This window comes from Tachypleus tridentatus, chromosome 2 (genome assembly GCF_004210375.1).
Source record: "Tachypleus tridentatus isolate NWPU-2018 chromosome 2, ASM421037v1, whole genome shotgun sequence".
Taxonomy (NCBI): Eukaryota; Metazoa; Arthropoda; class Merostomata; order Xiphosura; family Limulidae; genus Tachypleus; species Tachypleus tridentatus.
Genome location: NC_134826.1, coordinates 88,431,634 through 88,452,922, shown reverse-complemented (window position 1 = coordinate 88,452,922; position 21,289 = coordinate 88,431,634). Strand labels below are relative to the sequence as shown.

Here is a 21,289-nt window from a genome sequence, read left to right as displayed (position 1 = left end):
CTGAAAAAGCGGAGCGTGTAACAAAATAGGCTTAACTTAGTAGTGAGAGTAAGCAGTTTGGCAACATTCATCAAAACCAAAGTAACGTAAAACTGCAGTTACTCTAGCAGTATTTTGATGGAAAATGAGAGACTTAACGTTTTTTTGTCTGTTCATTACAATGAATGTTATGGCAGATAAAAGCATAATTTTTTTCTCTGTTTTTTTTTAGCAATATGTGTACTCCAGCGGTGGTGAGCAGTAGGCGAAGAAATCGGTAATTTTAGAGTTAAGTTAAACTAGCCGAGTTGGATATTTATATTTAATGAAAAATATTTGTTTATTTTGAATTTCGCGCAGAACTACTAGAGGGTTATTTGTGCTAGTCGTCTCTAATTTAGCAGTGATATATTAGAGCGAAGGAACCAATTAAACACCACCCTACGAGTTTTTTTTTTACCAACTAAAAGTAGTATTGACCGTGACTTCAGAATATTTTCGGGTATGGATTCAAACCCGGGACTCTCATTTTGCGAGTTGAGCACTTTGACTAGCAAACCATGCCAATCCTGAAAACTGTCAGAGCAAGAACTAACCATTGTTGTAAAAAAAAAAAAAAAAAAAAAAAAAAAGTGTATACGACAGGTTCGTTTTATGCAATTCTCTCTTTTGGTATACATTTTTCCACAAAAATCGAAGATATCCTTTAATTATTATGCAAATAAAACTCTTCATCGTTTCAAAATGTCTCTTCAAACTTAAATTCTTCAAATAGTTTACTCATTTCTCTCACCTAGTTTCACAGATTCGTTTGTTTGTTTAATTTCGCGCAAAAGCTACACGAGGGCTATCGGCATCAGCTGTCCCTAATTCAGCGGTGTAAGACTAAAGGGAAGGCAGCTAGTCATAACAACCTACCACCAACTTTTTTTGCCAACGCACAGTGGGACTGACCTTAGAATTACAACGTCCCCACGGCTAAAAGGGGGGAGCATGTTTGGTGTGACAGGGATACGAACCCGTGATTCTCACATTCACAGATCCGTACCGCTTATCATTTATTTCCGCTAGTCCAAATTAAATTAATTCTCAACGTTTCACTGTCTCATGCGTATCACACATGAACATAAACGGAAAACCATGTGGTGTCGTACTTATTACAGATTTAAAATAGCTGCTACGTTTCAGTTGGTAATTCCATTTTGTGATATAACCTTCGCTACATTTCGTAACCTTGCGAGTCTGTGGTAAATTTGCGAACTTACAACCTTAAAATCTGAGGTTCGATTCCCCGCGATGCAGCGAACAGTGTGTAGCTTTGCATAACGAAACCAGCCATAGCACATTTGAAATAAAAAAAAGGTCATTTTTAAGCTATGATTATCTAGGAAGGTCGAAACGTTGTTTTCTGTTTATCAATAAAAGTGATAATTTCCATACCAGCCGTTTGGAGATACCACAGCACAACTGAGTTTAAAACTGAAGATTAATTGACAGCCACGTGCATCGTCAGCGAGACGTTGTTCGAGCTCATTTTATATATAATTTTCTATTCAACCCAAATATTATGTAAAGTTTTTTACTTACTATTTTCAAGGTTTACGTCATCTTACGTGACAACAGAGACTGTATGACCAGATCAGACACCATTAATGTGGACAAATAGTTAGGCATGTGAAAATACAAAAGCGTATTCAGGGGAATATCGGAGCTCGATCCTTGGACTCTCGTATACATAGCCCTGCATTTTAACCATCAGGATTCGTCTAGTCACTCTAGTGCAAGCATTTCAACATTTATATACAATTAAAGCACGAAACCACGCCTACTCAAATAGTAACAACAAACATTTATTGTTCAGTAACGCCAAACAGTACGAATCCAAACAATGAAGAATTACTATGGTAACAAAAAACAGTACAGCTCTCGTGTGCGAAACAACATAATATACTCTCAATAAAACATCAGGGTAACATTAAAACTGATTTCGTAACATAAACTCTGATACATTTCTCGTATACGCATATTTATCATCAACCCATAATTTGCATCCATTTTGTCTACGATGTCTCACTTGCTTTTACAAAGTGCCATTTCTATTTAAACAACACCAACATGTATTAATATTTTAACAAATCCTTTCATCGGGTTACTGTATGTCGTTTATGTTGCATAATACACACGGTTTACTAGTACGTTGCAGTGAATAAAATAGCTGCAAAATATTTTGTTTCTCACAGTACAGCCCAACTGTTGAGTTCTAGTATCGAATAAACTGCTTGTCAGGCAGTGTGCGACTCAGGGAAGATTTTGTTTTGAAGCTACACGAGGAATATCCGCGCTAGCCATCCTTAACTGATCAGCGAAAGACCAGAGGAAAGATAGCTAGTTATTATCACCCACCACAAACTCTTCGGCTACTCTTTATAGTGGGACTGACTGTCACAGTATAATGCCCCCACGACTGATAGGGTAAGCATGTTTGGTGGGACGGAGATTCGAACCCGTGAACCTCAGATTGTAGGTCAAGCGCTCTCTAACCAACTAGCCTAACTTGTAAGAGAAAAAAAACAAAAGATGTAAATGGTATTTTTACAAACCTCCGATTTCGAGCCTCAAAAGGACGGATTAAGAGAAGTTTGAGAAAACAAAACTAATCTTCTAAATACTTTATTTCTACGCTTTAAATAATTTGAAAATTAAGACGTGAAATACACAAATCATCAGTTAACACTACTAAATTTTTTTTTATGGCGTTATCAATTTAGTGTTTACCGACTAATGAACTAAATGGCAGCATTCTTGTGAAGAAACCTAGGTTCGAGCCCTCAGGTAAATTATAAATACTACTGAACTAAGAATTATAAATAATACACCAAGGCACTGGGACACTGTAGAAAGTGAGCGGGGGAGGACTGACTGAAAGAGGTATATTTCTACCAATTTGACAATACTGAAGTCAAAACGAGTCTGCCCCTGTAAACGTGATGCACTGCTCGACACCACTTGTGCAGTTTTATTAATTTCCTAAACTTGCAGACACCAGAGCACAGAGGGACGTCATTAACTGAAACAGCTGTCTTCATTTGAAAGTACTGAAGAATTCTGCATATGTCGGTTCACAGTCTAATGAGGTTGTACAATCCGCATCTGTGTTCTGTCTCTACCCAGATACTCACCGAACCTCTCAACCATTTCACTAAAACGTGAAAGTTTCTTCCAAGATCCTAATACACACATGAACACAGGAAACAACTATCAAGATTTTGTGTTAATGTTTAATTCACGGGTTCGAATCTCACTTGGACCTCGGTTTTAATTTTACAGATGTAAAACCCAGTCCATGTTAGAGTTAAGGAGGTTGTCCGCTTTATTACGTTGGGTTTTCTTATTACAGTGTGTATGTGCGTGTGGTGGGTCTTTATGCCAGAATTTCGTTGTGAAACTGAAACTTAACCGGACACCACGAGGGAAATTTTTCCAAATTTGGGGGACCTCAACGACTGCTCTAAATACACCGCTGGAAATAACAAAGAGCAACTGTTTAAAAGTTGTAGATCAAACCGTTAATTAAAACGTCAGTTGTTGTGGTTTCTATTCAAATAACGAAACCACTCTCAGAACACGACTAATATAAGCACACTTAACAGACGCATCACGTGCCCCAACTCATCCTTGTGTACGTATTTTTACACACTACGTTTTTTGAATACGCCTTTCTTTCAAGGTCACATTATTTTATAGAAAACCAACGGATGACTGAAACATTAAATCGGAATCATTCATTATGTTAAAACAGTTCTAATTACTTCTTAATTTAATAATAAAACTTTGAGCAGCACAAATGTTGTGTCTTCATATTTACTGACACTTTAAATCCAACCACTTTTTAGCTATCCAAGTGTTTATATTTACTGAAATACCATGTTTATACTTTTTTATTACAGTTTTTTTCCAGTATACATATTTTTTTTCCACCGACTATTTGGACTGAACAGGTTTTTTAAAAGATATATTTCGTCTACACCGTCAAAGATAAAGACAGGAAAAAAAAACGTGACAAACGTTGGAATAATGCCAAAAACTGGTAAATAGCTCTTCCAACTAGTGTCGCGACTCCCACTTTAACTGACTAATTTGACCTGAATGTTCAGTGCGTGTTATATTTAATTCATTACTACATTGTATAGTTCCGATTTGCAAGATTTATTTAGAAATTTCAAAAAAGGAAGAAAAACAAAGGTGCCAGGAATATGCAACTTGTGCACTTCATGATCGACTGACCTCTTTCCATCTTATGAATATAAAAATAGTTACGAAATTCGTAACTATTTCGTACACCGAAAAAATGGAGGAGGACTGGAACATAGCAGATATATAAGGGTTGTAGCTATAGGATGGGATACAAAAAAAAAAAAAAAACGTTTTTCTGCATTTTCTGATGTATACGAAAAAAGGATTTAATCACCATACGTAGAAACCGTGTTTGTTTAAATAACAATGCAAGATAAAAGTTACCGTCAAACAAATGTCTTCGCAAAATATTTTTACGTCGCCAGCATTAATTTGTGCTTACGTTGACACTAGCTAAAGTTGAACTCACGTAGGCTCCGATTTTGACATTAAAAAAAAAAAAAAAAGTCCAACTAACAAACATGATTACAGCGTTATCTTGGTCGACTACTGTGTAACGTGAGGAAAGGCCTGGTCAGAGTCTTGTGTAGGAGATGGAGGTTGGTCCCATCGCTCGTGAGTCCCGGGACTGAGGTGAGTAATGACCACGTGGACAGCTTGGAGCTTCTCCATCTTCGGAGGAATATGGCACAGTTTGTAGGTTACGTCATCACCGTGGCGTGGCGCATATTCTCCTTCGATGCTGAAAACCAAAAACAAAGTTGTCGTCACTCAAAGTGTACCTCTGAAACATGAGTTATGCATTCTAAAAAACGGCTAGTGTGGGTATTAACCTGAATATGACGTAAGAAGGTCGAAACGTTGTTCTGCATTTTATTTTATTAAAGTTTTAATACCAATACCAGCCGTGTTTAGAGTACATTTTTACTTTAAGCGGATTTCTCGTCATCGTTAATAATTATACAACTTAACAGATAACTTTGTAGAAATGTTTTAGGTACGCGGTTGTTTACGTACACATTTACTTGTAATTTAAAATAAATGTTTTACAGTAAACAAATCTGAGCAGAAACACAACAGTCAGCTAAAAGCTCACCAACCTTTAAAATCCAAGTGAAACCTTGTCTTCCAGTGTGGATAACGCGCCTTTGAAATAATATTCTGACACTCATCAAATCTACGGCAATGCTTGAAGCTAACTACTGCGCCTGCGTGTACGAGTAGAAATGTTATTGTTTAAGACGGGGGTCACCAAACTTTTCATGATTTGGCCAGATTACTTGGGGAATGAGACGCGCGGGCCACATGATCACTATGTTCAATACTCATAAGCTAGAACGAAAGCTCTCTGTTAAAAGACTTAACACTAAGTTTAGGATGTCACATTAGCCATGTGGGAGTAGCATGCAATACACACATATAATAAAAAAACAAACAGAAATATAAACAACATCTTTATTTACCAAAAAGTTATCAAAGAAGGTGACATTAGAAAAAACAATTGTCACATCGCACATAGTGAGTACATATCTGAATTTCACTATGCCGCAAAAAAAGTTAGCGAGATTTATGAAATTGGCGTTTGGCTTTCAAAATATCTTCAATGCTGGGTTTTGAATTGCTGCATCCAATCATTAGAATTGCTTTCAAATGTTCATCAGTCAACCTTGATCGATGTACTGACTTCGCATACTTCATTTTTGAAAATGCTTGTTCACAGACATAAGTTGTTCCGAACACTGATGCAATACCAGATGCGAACTGCTTTAGCTTTGGAAAATCATCTTCAGGTATGCAGCTGTAAAATTCAATAAGTTGACCCTCTCCATGTTTTGCTTTCAACAAGTCATTTCCTTGCAAATCGATGACCTCCAGCTGAAGTTCCACTGGCACGTCATCAATGACGCAATTAAAAGAATTCTGAAAAATGAGAATGTCACTTTCGATTTTGTCGAGATCCGAAAATCTCTAAAAATGCTTATTTAAAATCACCAATGATCTTTTTCTGTAACTCTAGGTTGATATTTTCTGTGATTCCAGCATGAAACTCATTGAAACACTGAAAATAAGAGAGGTTTCCTCCTTCCAAATGTGCTTCAAACAATGACAGCTTTCTCCGAAATCCTTTAATGATTCTATAGAGATCACAGACAAGATTATTCTTCCTCCGAAGTTTCAAGTTCAATTCATTCATGTGGAATATGACGTCAACCAAAAATGACAACTTTGACAACCAGGTTAGATCCGACAGAAGTGGATCGGCTCTATATTTCTCGATAAGAAGTATATCTATTTCTCTTCTCAGCTTATAAAAACGAGACAAGACTTTACCGCAGCTGAGCCACCTCACCGCCATGTGATAAGGCAAGTCACAGAAATCTGAATCAATTTCTTCAAGAAACACCTTGAACTGCGATGATTAAGTGCATGACCCCGAATGAAGTTCACTGCAGAAATGACTGGTTTCAGTACGCAAGAAATATCCAAGTCTTTTCCACAGAGTGCTTGCTGATGTATGATGCAGTGTATGAACAGAGCACTTGGGACATGAAGATCTTCCAACTGTTTCCTGATCAGCCCCACCAGACCCTTCTTTACTCCAACCATGTTTTTTCCTCCATCAACTGTTACACCTCTAAGCTGATTCCACTGAAGGTTATAATCTTGCAAAGTTTTATGCATTTCCATGAAAACATCTTCTCCAGGTGTTCTTCCGTGCATGCTGCAAACTGATGCCAACTCTTCCGTGATCTGAAAGTCCAAATTAACTCCACAAATGACCACGAGAAGTTGTGACGTACTCGAGAGATCAGTACTCATCCTGTGCCAGAGAATACTATGAGAAGTTCCTAGCTTTTTGGCGTATCTGTAATGCGATCTTCTCTCCAAGTTCTTCTGCTCTTCGTACAACTGAAGTTGCTGAAAGGCTGATACTTTCAAAGAAATTGGCTTTTTCAGGACGCAGCTCATTTGCTGCTTCCATCATACACTCTTTAATGAAGTTGCCATCAGTAAAGGTTTTCCTCGCTCTGCCATCCTATGCACTATTTTGTAACTTGTATGAGTGATAGATTCAGTTTCAGCAAACTTTCTCGTGAAGAGATTCTTTTGAGATTCAAAAACACGTTTCATGGATTCATGTCTCAGAAAGGAACTTTCCTGAAAATTTTAAATGTGTTGATAGATGTTTTGTTTCGTAGTGACGCCGAAGATTGTACTCTTTCAAAACGGCAACACTTTCGGTGCATATCATACAAGTAGCTTTCTGTTTTTTGTTTCCACAAAGAAGTATTTTTCTCCCATTCTTCATTGAAAGCACGACACTCACAGTCCATTTTTCTTCTTTTAAAAGCAGCCATAACGATGGGTGAAAAAAAAACAGGATCTGAAAATGAAAAACACAGAACGCTGCGAGAAAAGTATTGTACTGGTCCAAGAACGCACAAAAAATATATTGAAACGTATGTTTCCCACGACACTTACCAAAGATCGAGTTACAAAAAGCGCATAACCCGACTACTAAGATAAATGAGCTTGCTGAAGCGGTAATCCTAGGCCGTTGAATTTAAAAGACGAGTGGATAGGACGAGGATTAAGTCTGTACTTGTTTTCGAAATCCTAATGCTTTCATAGATACGAGGTCTGTTAAAAACATACGCGGACTGTTTGAATTGCGCGGCTCCAGTTGGTTCCAGGGGAATCCGCTTGGTGTCGCTAGGTTCGCACAGATCAGCTGATTACGACGCCATTTCCCGATTGCAGATATCTTCATTTGTGTATTAGCTACGCGGTTTTAAGTGAAGTGCGATTTTTTCGTTTGGCGGATTTCAAAATGAATGACCTGAAGGAGCAACGACTTGCTGTGAAATTTTGTGTTAAACTTGGAAAATCTGCAACTGAAACTTTTGCTATGCTTAACACGGCTTACGGTGATGTTGCTATGAAGCGTACGGCATGTTTCAAGTGGCATGAACGTTTTAAGGATGGTCGACAGTCCATTGAAGATGATGAGCGTCCTGAACGTCCTTCCACCTCAACTAACGACCCACACGTCGACAAAATCAACACCCTGGTGCGGGCAAATCAACGTCTGGCTGTCAGGGAGCTTGCTGAAGAGTGTGGGATATCAGTTGGATCTTGTTACGAGATTTTGACCGAAAAATTGAAGATGCACCGCGTTGCTGCGAAATTTGTGCCTCAGAACTCGTGTGTTTTTGGCCAAACACTCGATCACTGTTCTTACCCAACCCCCTACTCACCTGTTCTTGCTTCTTGCGATTTTTTCTTGTTCCCCAAACTCAAAAGACCCTTGAAAGGAAGAAGATTTGAAACGATTCCCGAGATTAAGGCAAATGCGACGAAGGAGCTGGAGGACATTACAAAAGAAGCGTACCAGGACTGTTTCAACAAGTGGAATCACCGTTGGGATAAGTGTGTGCGTTGGGGAGGAGAGTACTTTGAAGAGGTTCCAGACCTGTAACTTCTAAATAAAGTACATTTTGTTTTATGACGTCAGTCCGCGTATTTTTTGAACAGCCCTCGTACGTGCCTCGATATGAATAAACTGACAGCAAGGGCGAAAGAAGAATTTTCCTATTGGTTAAAAATGCGCGTGACAGCCTTATTTCTTTTTATCATAACGTCTTGTGTTTGCCAGCTTAAAGCGACCATTGGTGTGACTTATTTTGTTATGACAGTCGGACATTTGATGAAATGTCAATTTTTATTTCCAAGCGGCTAGCTGCTGGCGGGCCGGACAAAATGACCTCGAGGGCCGTAGTTTGGTTGTTCTCAAAAGTGCATTATCTAATTACGGAATTTAACATAGGTAGCAATAATTACTTAAAAATGATACATGAAAATGCATTGTGGAAATATACTGGGTATTAATAGTAGAAATAGTGTTGTTTCGGGATATTTCATAAAAAAAAAAAGTTTACGTTCTGACTTGTACAACTATAATTTTTCTTGTATGTATCAGTTTCACTTCGTACAATTACAACGTTGTTTTCAGAAACGTTTGTTTGTAGTTAAGCGCTAGGCTACACAATAGGCAATCTGTGCTGTGCACACCACGAGCGATCGAAATCCGGTTTTTAGCGTTACAAGTCAGTAGTCATAGCGTTGAGACACTAGGGCGGAGGCTGTTGTTTTCAGATATGGAGTGTCGTTCTTAAATGTTCAAGAGTATAGGACGGTCCCTTTAAGGTGGTCTTTGACCTTTGTATTCTGCCCCTTACAGTTCGACCTTGATAAATCGTTGAAATGTGTCACATGTGTTTTATTCCTTTGATTTTACTTCAATTCGAAGAATGTCTTCAAACTACGTTCTTGTTTCTATTTTTAAACAGTTGGTATTTATTAAGACCCATTAATCGTGTTCATATTTATTATAAGATGAGATTTGTTTCTATATTCCAGGAAAGTTGTCGCCGACGTGTTCCATAAAATGATTATCACCCGAGATAAAGTTTTATGGTTTCTTGTTGGATTGAATATCGTGCGATTTTTATGTTTGCGTTTCACCACTTTTTATGGAAGAAAATCTTATATTTTTCATAATCCACTGTTAAACTCGTTGGCAACAAGCTTGTCATGCGAAACTTAAATTCACAAATTTTAAGGTTCCATTTTTTTTAAAACAACAAAAAGCTATTGTTTCCAGATCCCTATAACCACAGGTACCAAATCCAGTTGATTGTTCGTTAAGGTTTAAGTTAAAGTCACAGAAAATATCACCAAAATACGCCGTTAGATGTAAACTAATTTACAATTACATTTAACAATATATTTAAGCATTCACTTATCGGTAACAGTATCTGTTGAAAGTACAAGTTTTAATATGTAGTGTATTAAAAAAAAGCTGAAATATTAACAAACTCACAACCTTACTCTGAAATATGAAAGAAGATATCGTCTGATCCATCGTCGGGTGTAATGAATCCATGTCCCTCTGTCGGCAAAAGTACTTAACTTTACCATACTGAACAGGATTGGAGGCTGCTCTCTCTGACCTGTGGGTAGTAAGAATGTCAGACATATCGCAACTCACTCCATTAAACAGCATGCGAAAATTAAAAATAGAATAATTTTAGGTTCTTCCAGAACTGTTAGAAATAAACGACCAGACGACACGGTTTTGGGGAACGAGAAACAAGACCTTCACATCTAGCACATTATAAACAAGACCTTCACATCTAGCACATTATAAATCTATTTCCTGGATAATTACTCGAAGTTTAATTTATTATACTAAACCACCAGTTGAATGTTTAGACAGGAAATTAAATTCGCTTCCCAACGGTAACAAAAGCAAATTAAAATGGCTTCTAAGTTATCAAACACGATAATTAGAACTATCGCTGTAGAAACTTCCAAATATATTTCATTGAAAACCTCGAACAGCGAGCGTGTGCTATACCAACTTATATCACGTGCTCGGAAAGGTGACTTATCCCCACCAGGCAATAACAAACGTATCAATATACAACGAAAGGATAAATTCCGATTTTGAAATTATACAACAACTCGGTTAATCGTGTGGAATCGATCGCTATGCATGTATGCATCTCCAGGTACTAATCTCAGGGGTATATAAAAAACACACACTGTTCAACTCAGTTTACCGATAAAAACCGGACCACTATATACAACACACACTGTTCAACTCAGTTTATCGATAAAAACCGGACCACTACGTACAACACACCCTGTTCAACTACTACTTTTCTAAACCGTCTGCCCAAAACATTGCTAGAATTACACATAGTAACGTTAATGATACAAATATCTAACCTCTTTAAAACGGAACTTCCTACCACTGACATAGCGTGCGAAAAACTCACCTGTGTATATACATTGTTCTCATATTAAATAAAAAAAATTATACTTGAAATCATAAGCCAAGCAATGGCGCTTATATCGTCTCAAGCCCTTGTTCTTACAAAATTGTGGTTTGCCTATAATAGGGACCTTAGGTATACACAAGTATATACAAGTTCAAAGGTTACACACACTGACCATCCAGGAAAACTAAACATGCTGAGCAGACAAACTATACACTTGGACCTTGTGCCCCTACCCAACCAAAATAAGAGAATAAAGTTGTTCTAGCTTTACTAGTGCGTGTCACTTACCTTAACGCATCAGAACGTTTATTGAGCTATTATCACCTGTCACTCTCGCTAATGAAATACAGAGACTAGTTCATTACTCTCACTGTAAACAACACCAAAGTCTAGTTCACTGTTAGCTGTCACTCTGCTGAATATCTTAACCTAAAGTTAATTTTCATCTGTAAACCGCTACATCATTCACTGTAGTAAATTAGTTTTCAACTATCTATCTTTCTTTATCTTCAGCAAGCCCGAATCTAGATAACTGGAGTTATTTTTTATTATACTGTGTAACTAGTTCACTATTTACTTCACTACAGTAACTTTGTGTATATATCTCACTCCCTGGGGTAGGTTGTTCATTGGTGCTATCCCTAACTTCTCACAATGTTACCAATACATACATTGAAGCTGTCCGGGTCCTTCGAGTAATGACAGGGCTGGGGATATGGCTACCTTCAGTAGAAACTGGGAAGGTTAGTGGATTCTCAGGTTGAGAATCGTGGCGAATATTGGCATGATGTGACATCTGAAGAAGAAATACACCAGAGTTAACACCACACGTGTTATCACTATTAATTGCCTTAAGTCTAACTATTAACTACCATACTGCCCCTAATTACTCCCTCTCTAATTATGACACCAGTATTTTTATAGAGCTTATATTGTGTAACAGTAATAGTAACTCAATCTATAATTCAATTTTATTAACGTAATTTTGATTTTAAAACAAACAACACAAACACTTATTAGCATTGAAATCTACAAATCTCGTGAAATATCAGTACCCCTCCCTGTCGGCGTTAATTAGAAACAAAATCTCTATTTTGTTTAATTCATACTTCACCACTTTAATCTTGAATAAATTAATATTTGATAAAGAAAGGTAATACGATCAGAAATATACAAGTGTCTCAACTAAAGTGCTTGGCATAGAGTCATTTAAATCTTTGAGACAAGTGCTCTGTTGATAGTAGTAAAAAACAACAGACATTGAATGTCAAAAGAAGAAAATACCTAGATATATAAATCATTAGTTGGTTACATTTTGAATAGTGTGTAGGGCTTTGGTCATCTCATACAAGATAAAATACTGAATTAATGGAAACAGTTGATTTTAGAACCAGAAGACTTATTTCAAAGGAACAGATGATTCAAATCTAATAATGCAACTTCTCGTGGAGGATCACTCTCAGGTGAAACAAATGTTTTTTGTTTTTTTTATATCCATCCTACCTAGTTTTTAAAAGTTCATTTCCTTCTTAAACTCCTGCAGTGTTAGGCTTTGCTACTACCAATGGTAACTTATTCCACAAACCAATCACCACGTTTTTAAAGTAAAACTCTTAACTTGAGCATAGCCAGTCTTACCAAATCTTAAGTTTGTGCCATCTTGTCCTACAGTCTCTGAAATATAATAAAAGTCAAAGGTCTTTAGCCAATTTACACCTTACAGAGCATTGTCAACTTCAATGGTCTCAAATTTCTTTGTACCATTACCTGAAAACAATGATGAAAGAAAACCCAATTACAAGATTTTAAAATGCCAGACTAGACTACGGGTGAATTGGTTATTAAATGGGCTGCTGTCAGCAGCACTGGTAGCCAACATTTTTGAAAAGTTTAAAAAAGAATAAAAGGTTTACATAAAAATAGAGGATAGGTTTACATTTATACAAGGGTGGGTGCGTACGGAAAGCCATAGAGGACCAAATGGTGCATTGTTGTCCGTGTGTTATGATGTTAACATCTCCCTGGGTGATATCAAAAATCAAAATCATATCAAAAATAATTTTTGAGAATGTTAAATTTTACTATAGATATTATATGAACACTTCCTAAATGAACCATGGTAACATCTCTCCCAAACACAGACAATTTTGGCCTTTTGCAATGTGTTATATCTATAAAACATTGATCCTGATATGCAACCATTCCAGTTGCACCAGTCATCATACATGGTTGGGTTGGTTGGTTGATTTGATGTTTTATGGCAAAAAGCAGCTCGGCTATCTGCGACAAACATCCGATAAAAAGTTAAAATCAAGTTAAGTAAAATTCATAAAAGGAAGTTAAGGTAAAACAAAACAAAGTTAAAAAAACAAACAATAAATAGCATAAAACCAATATTTACATCTAGTCTATAACGTTAAGAGAAAAACTACAGTAATACAAGTTGTAAAGGACTCTGTAGCATAATTGCAATTATCATAACTCGCTAGGAAGACTAACAGGTAAGTACAAAAACTACCGTCAGTCACCTGGAGTTGGCCTTCCCAATCCTGCTTTCGAGTTATTTGACGTTACGGCCATTTTCTAATTTCAAATCGAACTGGATGGACTGCGATTCTTAAAGGGAATCACATTGAAAACGGTCTAATGTATAAATTAAAAAACTTAAATGGCATTAAAAAGATTAATGTCCTTTAAAAAAATTAAAAACATTTCCAAGGTGGACAGTGTCACCATCACCAACAACACTGTCTGACGTTACGGATAAACCTTCGGAAAGAACATGTTTAAAATGGTGCTGTCGTTTGACATAACGACGGCAAAAAAGTAAAATGTGGCTTATTGTGATCTGAGTGTTACATAGGCAACACGTTAATGCATTAGTTCCAAATAAAAGAAATCGACGAGTTAAAAAACTGACCAATGCGTAGTCTACTTAGAACAACTTCCTCTTTCCGATCCTTATGGAAGCAAGACAACCAAAGTCTAATATAGGGTTTTAATTAGAAAAGTTTGTTTTCGCGTTGCTCACTCAAAGTCGAATGCCAGCTGACACGGAGCCGAACCTTGAATACAGAACCATAGTCCATGTATAGAATAGGCACAGCTGTGATAGTGCCACAGCAGACAGGTTTAGCTGCGATATCAGCGAGCTCGTTCTCGCGAATACCAATGTGACCCAGTATCCAGAAAAAACTGGATAGAAGTAGAGGTTTGAGAGAAATTGGTCAGTCCGTTTTAAATACTGGCGAGAACAGGGTGTGGACTAGCGTAAAGCGATTCCAGGGCCAGTAGAGAACTAAGCGAGTCAGTATAAATAATGCAGTTTGAGTACTGCTTAGCTTCTATGGGATCCAGGGCAAGAAAATGGCGTACAGTTCAGCAGTGAACACAGAAGCTGAAGAGGGGATTCTGCACGCAACTACCAAACCACAACAAACCATGGCAGAGCCCATATAATCATCTGATTTCGAACCATTTGTATAAATAGGAATGGAAAGATGGTTCGAAAGATGTTCAGCAAATAACAGACAGTATTTCCAATCAGGAGTGTCTGCTTTTCTCAGATGACTTAAAGATAGGTCACATTTGGAGACTGTAATAAGCCATGGTGGGATGGGCTGACCAGTGTATTCAGCAATGTTATCCCAGGACAGACCCAATTTATCCAACTGTATTATACAGCCAGTAACTGCTGGCGATGAGGTTCAAGAGTGTGGGATGTCTACGGAAAGTATCCCAGGCCCGTTTTTGAGCCTTCCGTGCCTTGTGGCAGGCAGGATTCCACCATGGACAAGGATATAGTGGAAAACGTGTCAAGATTTAAAATACATTAAGCAGCTGCTTGTATAACTCAGTCAGTTACTGCTGCCACACAGTCGTCTATTAATGGCTTACAGACGATGGCAGGATCAAGTTCTGCAAGAGCAGTGAAAGAGAGCCAGTTTGCCTGATTCACTTTTCATCGAGGCATGCGGGTCGGGTAGCATCAACCACGACCAATCTCTCTCAAGATTATAGGAAAATGATCACTGCCTCGTGGATTATTGCTAACCCTCCATGAAAAGTGGAATAGTGAAGGGGAGCAAATTGAGAGATCAATTGCAGTAAAGAACAGATTAGTGCATGAAAATAAGTAAAAGAACCGCTATTGAAAAGAGAAATATTGTAATCAGAGAGCATACTCTCTACGGAGTGACCCCTCCTATCAATATCAGCACTTCCCCAAATAAGATGATGTCCATTAAAGTCCCCCAGGTTTAAAACGGGAGATGACAACTATTCAATGAGAGCATCAAGATCTGATTGATCATAGATATCTTCAGGAGCCAGGTATAGAGAACAAACAGTGATGGTACAACCAAAGTAAACACGGATGGCTACGGCCTCCAAGGGCGTGTCGAGTGGCAAAGACAAGTTAGACATATGCTGATCAACCAACACTGCCACCCCTCCATGCACTCGTCCATCGCACAACCTGTCATTTCTGTACAAAGAAAACCGCCGAATGGTGACTGTATCGGCAGGTTTCAGAAATGTTTCCTGAAAGGAAGGACAAACAGGATGGTAGGAAGCAATCAGTGTTTTGATGTCATCTAGATTAGAACGTAAACCTTGACAGTTCCATTGTATCAAGGTAGCCATTTTTATTTATGTGTAGGCGAATTGGGTAGAAAACCCTTCTGTTTACAACGTCTTTTTCTTTATTTTCTTTATTCAGGAGGTCTGTCGACCTCCATAGATCCTGCTCTGGGTTAGTTGGGCAAGTCTTTGCTATTGGAAGAGGATTCCAGCAACTGAGGACATGAACGAATGATCATTTTAGATCTTGGGGTGGGAGATGTTCCTGAGGAAATGCCTGTACCCAGAAGGAAGTGGATCTTGGGGTTTGCTGGAATGTATGTTAGGGACACAGATGGGTGCTGAAGTTGATTCATCAACTTTTTTAACCGTGGAGGTGAAAAGACTTTTCATTTGGTTTGAGAATGATTATTTTGGAGACACAGAGATCCATCTGCATTTCCACTGTAGTAGTGGAACGAAGTGCAGCAGCATACGTCAGAGATAAAGCAGTGGACAGCAACCTTTGAGCCTCATGGTAAGTAATGTTATGAATTGTTTTTAAATGTTGCACCTCTTTCTTCCAACCATTTACGGTAAGAACGAAAGTAGGATGGTGAGAGCCATTGCATCTGATGCAATGAGGGTCTGTTTCACACTTGTAGGCATTGTGGTCCTTGCCACCACAAAAGGCACAAGTCAAGGAATCATGACATGATGTCTTTGAGTGACCGAATCGCTGACACTGGAAACAACTGAGAGGGTTTGGAATGTATGGCTGTACCTTGCAATTAAGATGACCTGCCTTGATGGTGGCAGGTGGACGTGGTGATGTAAATGTCAGAATTAGGGCAATAGTCGGCATCATAATTCCATCTTTGAATGGAAACACACCTTACTACACAAACTCTTTGGGCAGAGAAACCAGCAAGAAACTCAGACTCGGAGATGTTCTTCAAATCTCTCTCAACAATAACTTTAGTGACGAATTCAAAGTAGCATGGGGCATAACCTCAATGGATATATTCCCAATCGCCTTTGAATGTAAGAGGAATTCACTGTGTTTAGGTGTGGATGTTTTCACCAATATGTCACCAGAGCGAGGCTTTCTGACTGACTTTGGAGAGCTAGCAAGTACCTCTGGTGTCTTCTGAATGAAAAAGGGAGACATTTGCCCAAAATATTTGTCTGAAAGAGAATGTAATATAAGAAAATGAATTACAGGTGTTACAGAGGTTGAAGATTGGTCTTCAGAATCTTCAACACATGGTCATTTACCAATGGTATGTTTTTTCACTATTATTTTTTAAACTTTGATTAGGGGGATCCGTAATAATAAAAAGAATGTTTCAGTGCCCACTAATACCACTCACCGTGGAACCCTACAAGAGGACGCACTACAGTGCCAAACAAGGACATTGCAGCAATGCCAAGATATTTTGAGCACTATACCCAAACACCAGTATCAGATACAATGTCCACAACATCAGCTGAGAACATCCACTACTGGTGCTTGGTTGACCCTAGCCTAAGTGGACCAGCCAATTGGCCCTATGGGGGCCACCCCAAGGCGGCTCTTCTACAAGAATTCAAGGCCAAAGTGGTGTGTTAGGGTTGGACCCCTCCACCACCAGCATCCTTTACTTACCGTCATGGGTCGTCATGCACGAGCAAACACACACACGGGTGGATGTTTAGATCCCAGAGGAGATAAACAAAAAGAACAGAACCTTCCCTGGGAGGTCCCCTCACCACATACAGGAATCCACATCAAGTGTGCCTGGTTGGGATAGATGAGTTTCATACATCGAAAAAAGGGTTTGCTGAAAATGAAACAAAACCAGGCTAGCTTACAAAGGGTGTAAGGGATAAAGATAAAGGAAAGCATTATGAATTAAAGAAATTTAAACTAACTACTATAACAGGCAACTTAAAAGTTTATTGAAAGTAAAAAGGGTTGGTTAAACAAGAAATTTAGATATCAAAAAGGGCACACAAGGGAGACTTGAAACATAATATAGGTATTTATTTAAATACTTTAAGAACTAACAAATTGTTGGGCCTTTGAGGGATAATAAAAAAGGCTATTTTCTGATGATTATAAGATGGCTGGGTTTGTACAAATGAATATTTTAATAATATTTCTTATCCTGAAGATTTGGATGATGGAAACAAGATATTGTTAACTGTGGGACTAAAGCAGTTTAAAGGGTGATAAAAACTCCTGGACCAGTAAAAAAAAAAAAAAAGAAAAGTGAAAAGGATACATATTTTTAATGTGTAATTTAATAGTGGGCTGATGCCAGCAGATTGGAAGTTCACTAATGATACTCATTAAGGTTGTTTATAAACAGTGTAAGTAATTATTATTATTACATAAGTGGTGGTAAAATGTTTGAGAGTCTGAAGGATATGTTTTGCAGATCCATTTAACAAATCTTAAAATTTTGTTTGAAATTGAAAGTTGTTTCATTAGCAGAAAATCTTTGAATAGGTTTTTTCTTGTGGTGATGAGGGTATGAATTTGAAGTTTCAGAATGAATTTAACAAGGTGCTATGTAAGAGTTAAAAAAACATCTATAGGCATGGTGGGCAAGTTGGACTGAAAAAAAAAAGAGGCTGAATGAGAAAGCAGGATTTGTCATAAATTGAGTTTAATCAAATTAGATTAATATCACAAGTTGGATAGGCACCACAAGACTCAATGTTTATGTCTTTGCTATTTTGATTTACATCAATGACATATGAAGGAATGATTTACAGATTGCTTAAATTTGCTGCTGATATTTGGTTCTTGGGTATTGTTGGCTGTGAAAAGAATGCTGCTGCTTTACATAAGGATTAGTTTATTTGGAAAGTTAGGTGAATATGGCCAACAGTTTTTAATTACACAAAATGAATATTAATGGATAAGAGATATAATTTAAATTACATTTAATTGGAACAATATTAATGGCTTTACACACAAAAAGGAACTTGGAATTTTGGTTGATCAGTTACTGTTACTTATGGTAGGACAAATACAATATTAAGTTATATGTATAGAAATACTGAATATAACCCGAAAGAGATTATAGTTTTAGTTTGGCAATATCTGGAGTGTTATATTCAGACTTACCTTACCTTGGCTTCTTACCTTAAGAACAACAAACTGCTGGGAAAGTACAACCCATGAACTTGTTTCCTCTTGAAAAAAATAAGAATCAAAAGATGGGATCTGAATGAGATGTTTACAATTAAGAAAATTTACAGTGTAAAATAACCGATGCATTGACTTTTTGTATTTAATAGTGAAATTGGAAAGAAGAGGGAACAGAAATAAAAATTATGAAAGACTTGAAGTACCGTCAACTAATCCCACATGGTTCTTTTATGGCAGATTAGTCGGCCCTTGGAATGGGTCAAGTTCACATATGGTGAATGCAGTAAATTTAAGGAAAGGGTTAATAAATATTTAAATGAATCCAATAAGGACTGGTTTTGGGCTTTTTTAAAGTTTAGTTGATGGTATAGCCTTAATGAACCAAAGGAAAAAAAGCCAGATATTTTTGTCAAACTTTGCAAAATTCATGAAAAGAGGGGGTTTATCACATACAAAGTTGTCCACTAAGTACATACAAATAGTATCACTATCTTAAAAGTAACTACAAAATTTGATAATACTTTTATGTATTGGACTATGTGTATGTCAGATAATATTCAACCTCAAGTAATGCTGAACTGATAAACTAATCGGTTTTAAAATTGTCATACAAGTGCATCACCATGTTTGTTTTCGTATTAACTGTGTAAAGTATGTTTGCCATATAACAATTACTAATTTGAACACTTTATTAAAATTATGTGATGTTGGACACACCATCTTCTAGCAAAACAGCTATAACAAATACAGTATAGATCTCTAGCACAAAAATATGAACTCACTGTTTTCTTTCTTTAGGGATGAGTTTCTTAAACAGAAAGGGAGCATTTTCAAGGCACAATAAATAGACTAACTGTGGAGAGCATGGGGAGAAAGTCCAATTAATCACTTGACCTTAAACTTCTGTGAGAGGGAAGTCCCCAACAAATAAAACCCTTCCAAAGTAAGAAAGTTTCTGTGGGAGACACTGTCACTGGTCTCCAATGAATCATACAAAGGCACCAAGTTTTTTTTAAAGCCTAATTTCTAGTCTGCAGTACTCATTTAATAAATGTTTTTAGTAGCAGTTTAGTATTAAATATCAAATGTTTGCTATTAATAAAGTTCAAATTCTTTCACACACACACAAAAGCCATTTTCTTTTGTAATTAAACAAAGTTAGTTACCCATGCCAAAAACAAACATCACCCAGCCCCTTTTGTTTCAAGTTTCTGGACATTATAAACAGCTATCATCTATCTGGATGTTATAATTAAGAAATACTATGCAAATTATAATTGACAACCAAGGGTGCAAGTTACCATAAATTAGTATAATAGCATAAACTCTACAACAAACTTTACCAAGTATCTATACTCTTCAAAGTACTTTCTTAAAAAGGTATTCATAAATATTCTGCATTTTTAATTTAATAGTGAAAAATCTCTCCACTTATTGTAAAAAATACCAAATATTCAAGAGTTTGCACTAAGTGGCAGGGTTATATTTAAAAAGTGGTGCTAAACCGTCTGAATTAAAACCTCAATTTCTTAAGTCTTTAAAATATTACATATCACTTGTAACTTATATTTCAAAATTATGACGCGACTTAATAAATGTTAACCACTTGTACTCAAAATATATTACAAACATTCGTAGAATGTTTCATATTTAATGACAGTTTGCATTTAAAATCAAAAACTTATTTAATATATTCTGTAAAGTAATTTTATTGGTTCCTTACATTATTCATAAATTTGTTGAAATAATATATGAATTTAAACAAATAACCTTGGAAACAATATTACATGTAAAAGTTATTCCTCAAGACGGCTTAAGAGAGATGAATTTTAGACACTCAGTTATGTTTCTGTACGAATAGATCTTGTTCTCCGAGTTGAAATTTGAAGACAGAGAAACAAAGATAATTAGCCCACCTTACATATTCTACTCAAGAAAAGTCGCTAATACTAAGTAACTTAATAACAAACCATGATTTGAATATTAAAATCAATTCCAAAATACAAGTGGTAATTTTTAAACAACTTACCACAAGTTATATTGACGGTAATATTTTAACAAGCTGCTTGCTAATCTATTAATCAGATTGTATAAAGTTTCGATAATTAATATCGATTCTTGCACACTTACAGATTCCTTATATCACCTCGCAACCAACTCTCAAACCTTCATCGCATGTTATTTATCAGTCGTCTCGGCGACATCAGCTCCATCTTTAAAATCACCACCGTTTACATCGATGGTTGTAAAATTAGAGAGTTAATCTCGATATTATTTTAAAAGTAGAGAGGACATATTTCAAATTCAAACCCAGTCCTAGCCATCAAGTATAAGAATTATTAATTATTTACTACTCACAAACCTGATTCTGATACAATGGCACACTACATATCCAATAATATAAATGAATACTGATACAAATATTCAATAATATAATTAAACATTTTATTAATAAATTAATTATTCAACATAATTTTATGTAAAAGTTTTAAAATATATAGAGCTTTATAGATTGGCAATTTACATGATATTACCTCACATTTACATTGTATTTTTTACAAAGATCTTTCTAAAACTCCCTTTGCTAACCCTATACACTTTTCCAAAACAAAATGTAATAACATTT

At 36.7% G+C, this 21,289-nt stretch overlaps 1 protein-coding gene across 1 annotated transcript; it reads right to left on the bottom strand.

Annotated features, from left to right (window-relative positions):
* Positions 1-1,808: 1,808 nt before the first annotated feature.
* On the bottom strand, positions 1,809-20,829 carry LOC143244445 (cold shock domain-containing protein CG9705-like). Its single transcript, XM_076489105.1, is given in 6 exon segments — positions 1,809-4,855; positions 10,006-10,069; positions 10,072-10,127; positions 11,633-11,757; positions 18,645-18,707; positions 20,693-20,829. Coding segments are annotated over 4 exon segments (441 nt in total). The 5' UTR covers positions 18,645-18,707; positions 20,693-20,829; the 3' UTR covers positions 1,809-4,659.
* Positions 20,830-21,289: the final 460 nt, after the last annotated feature.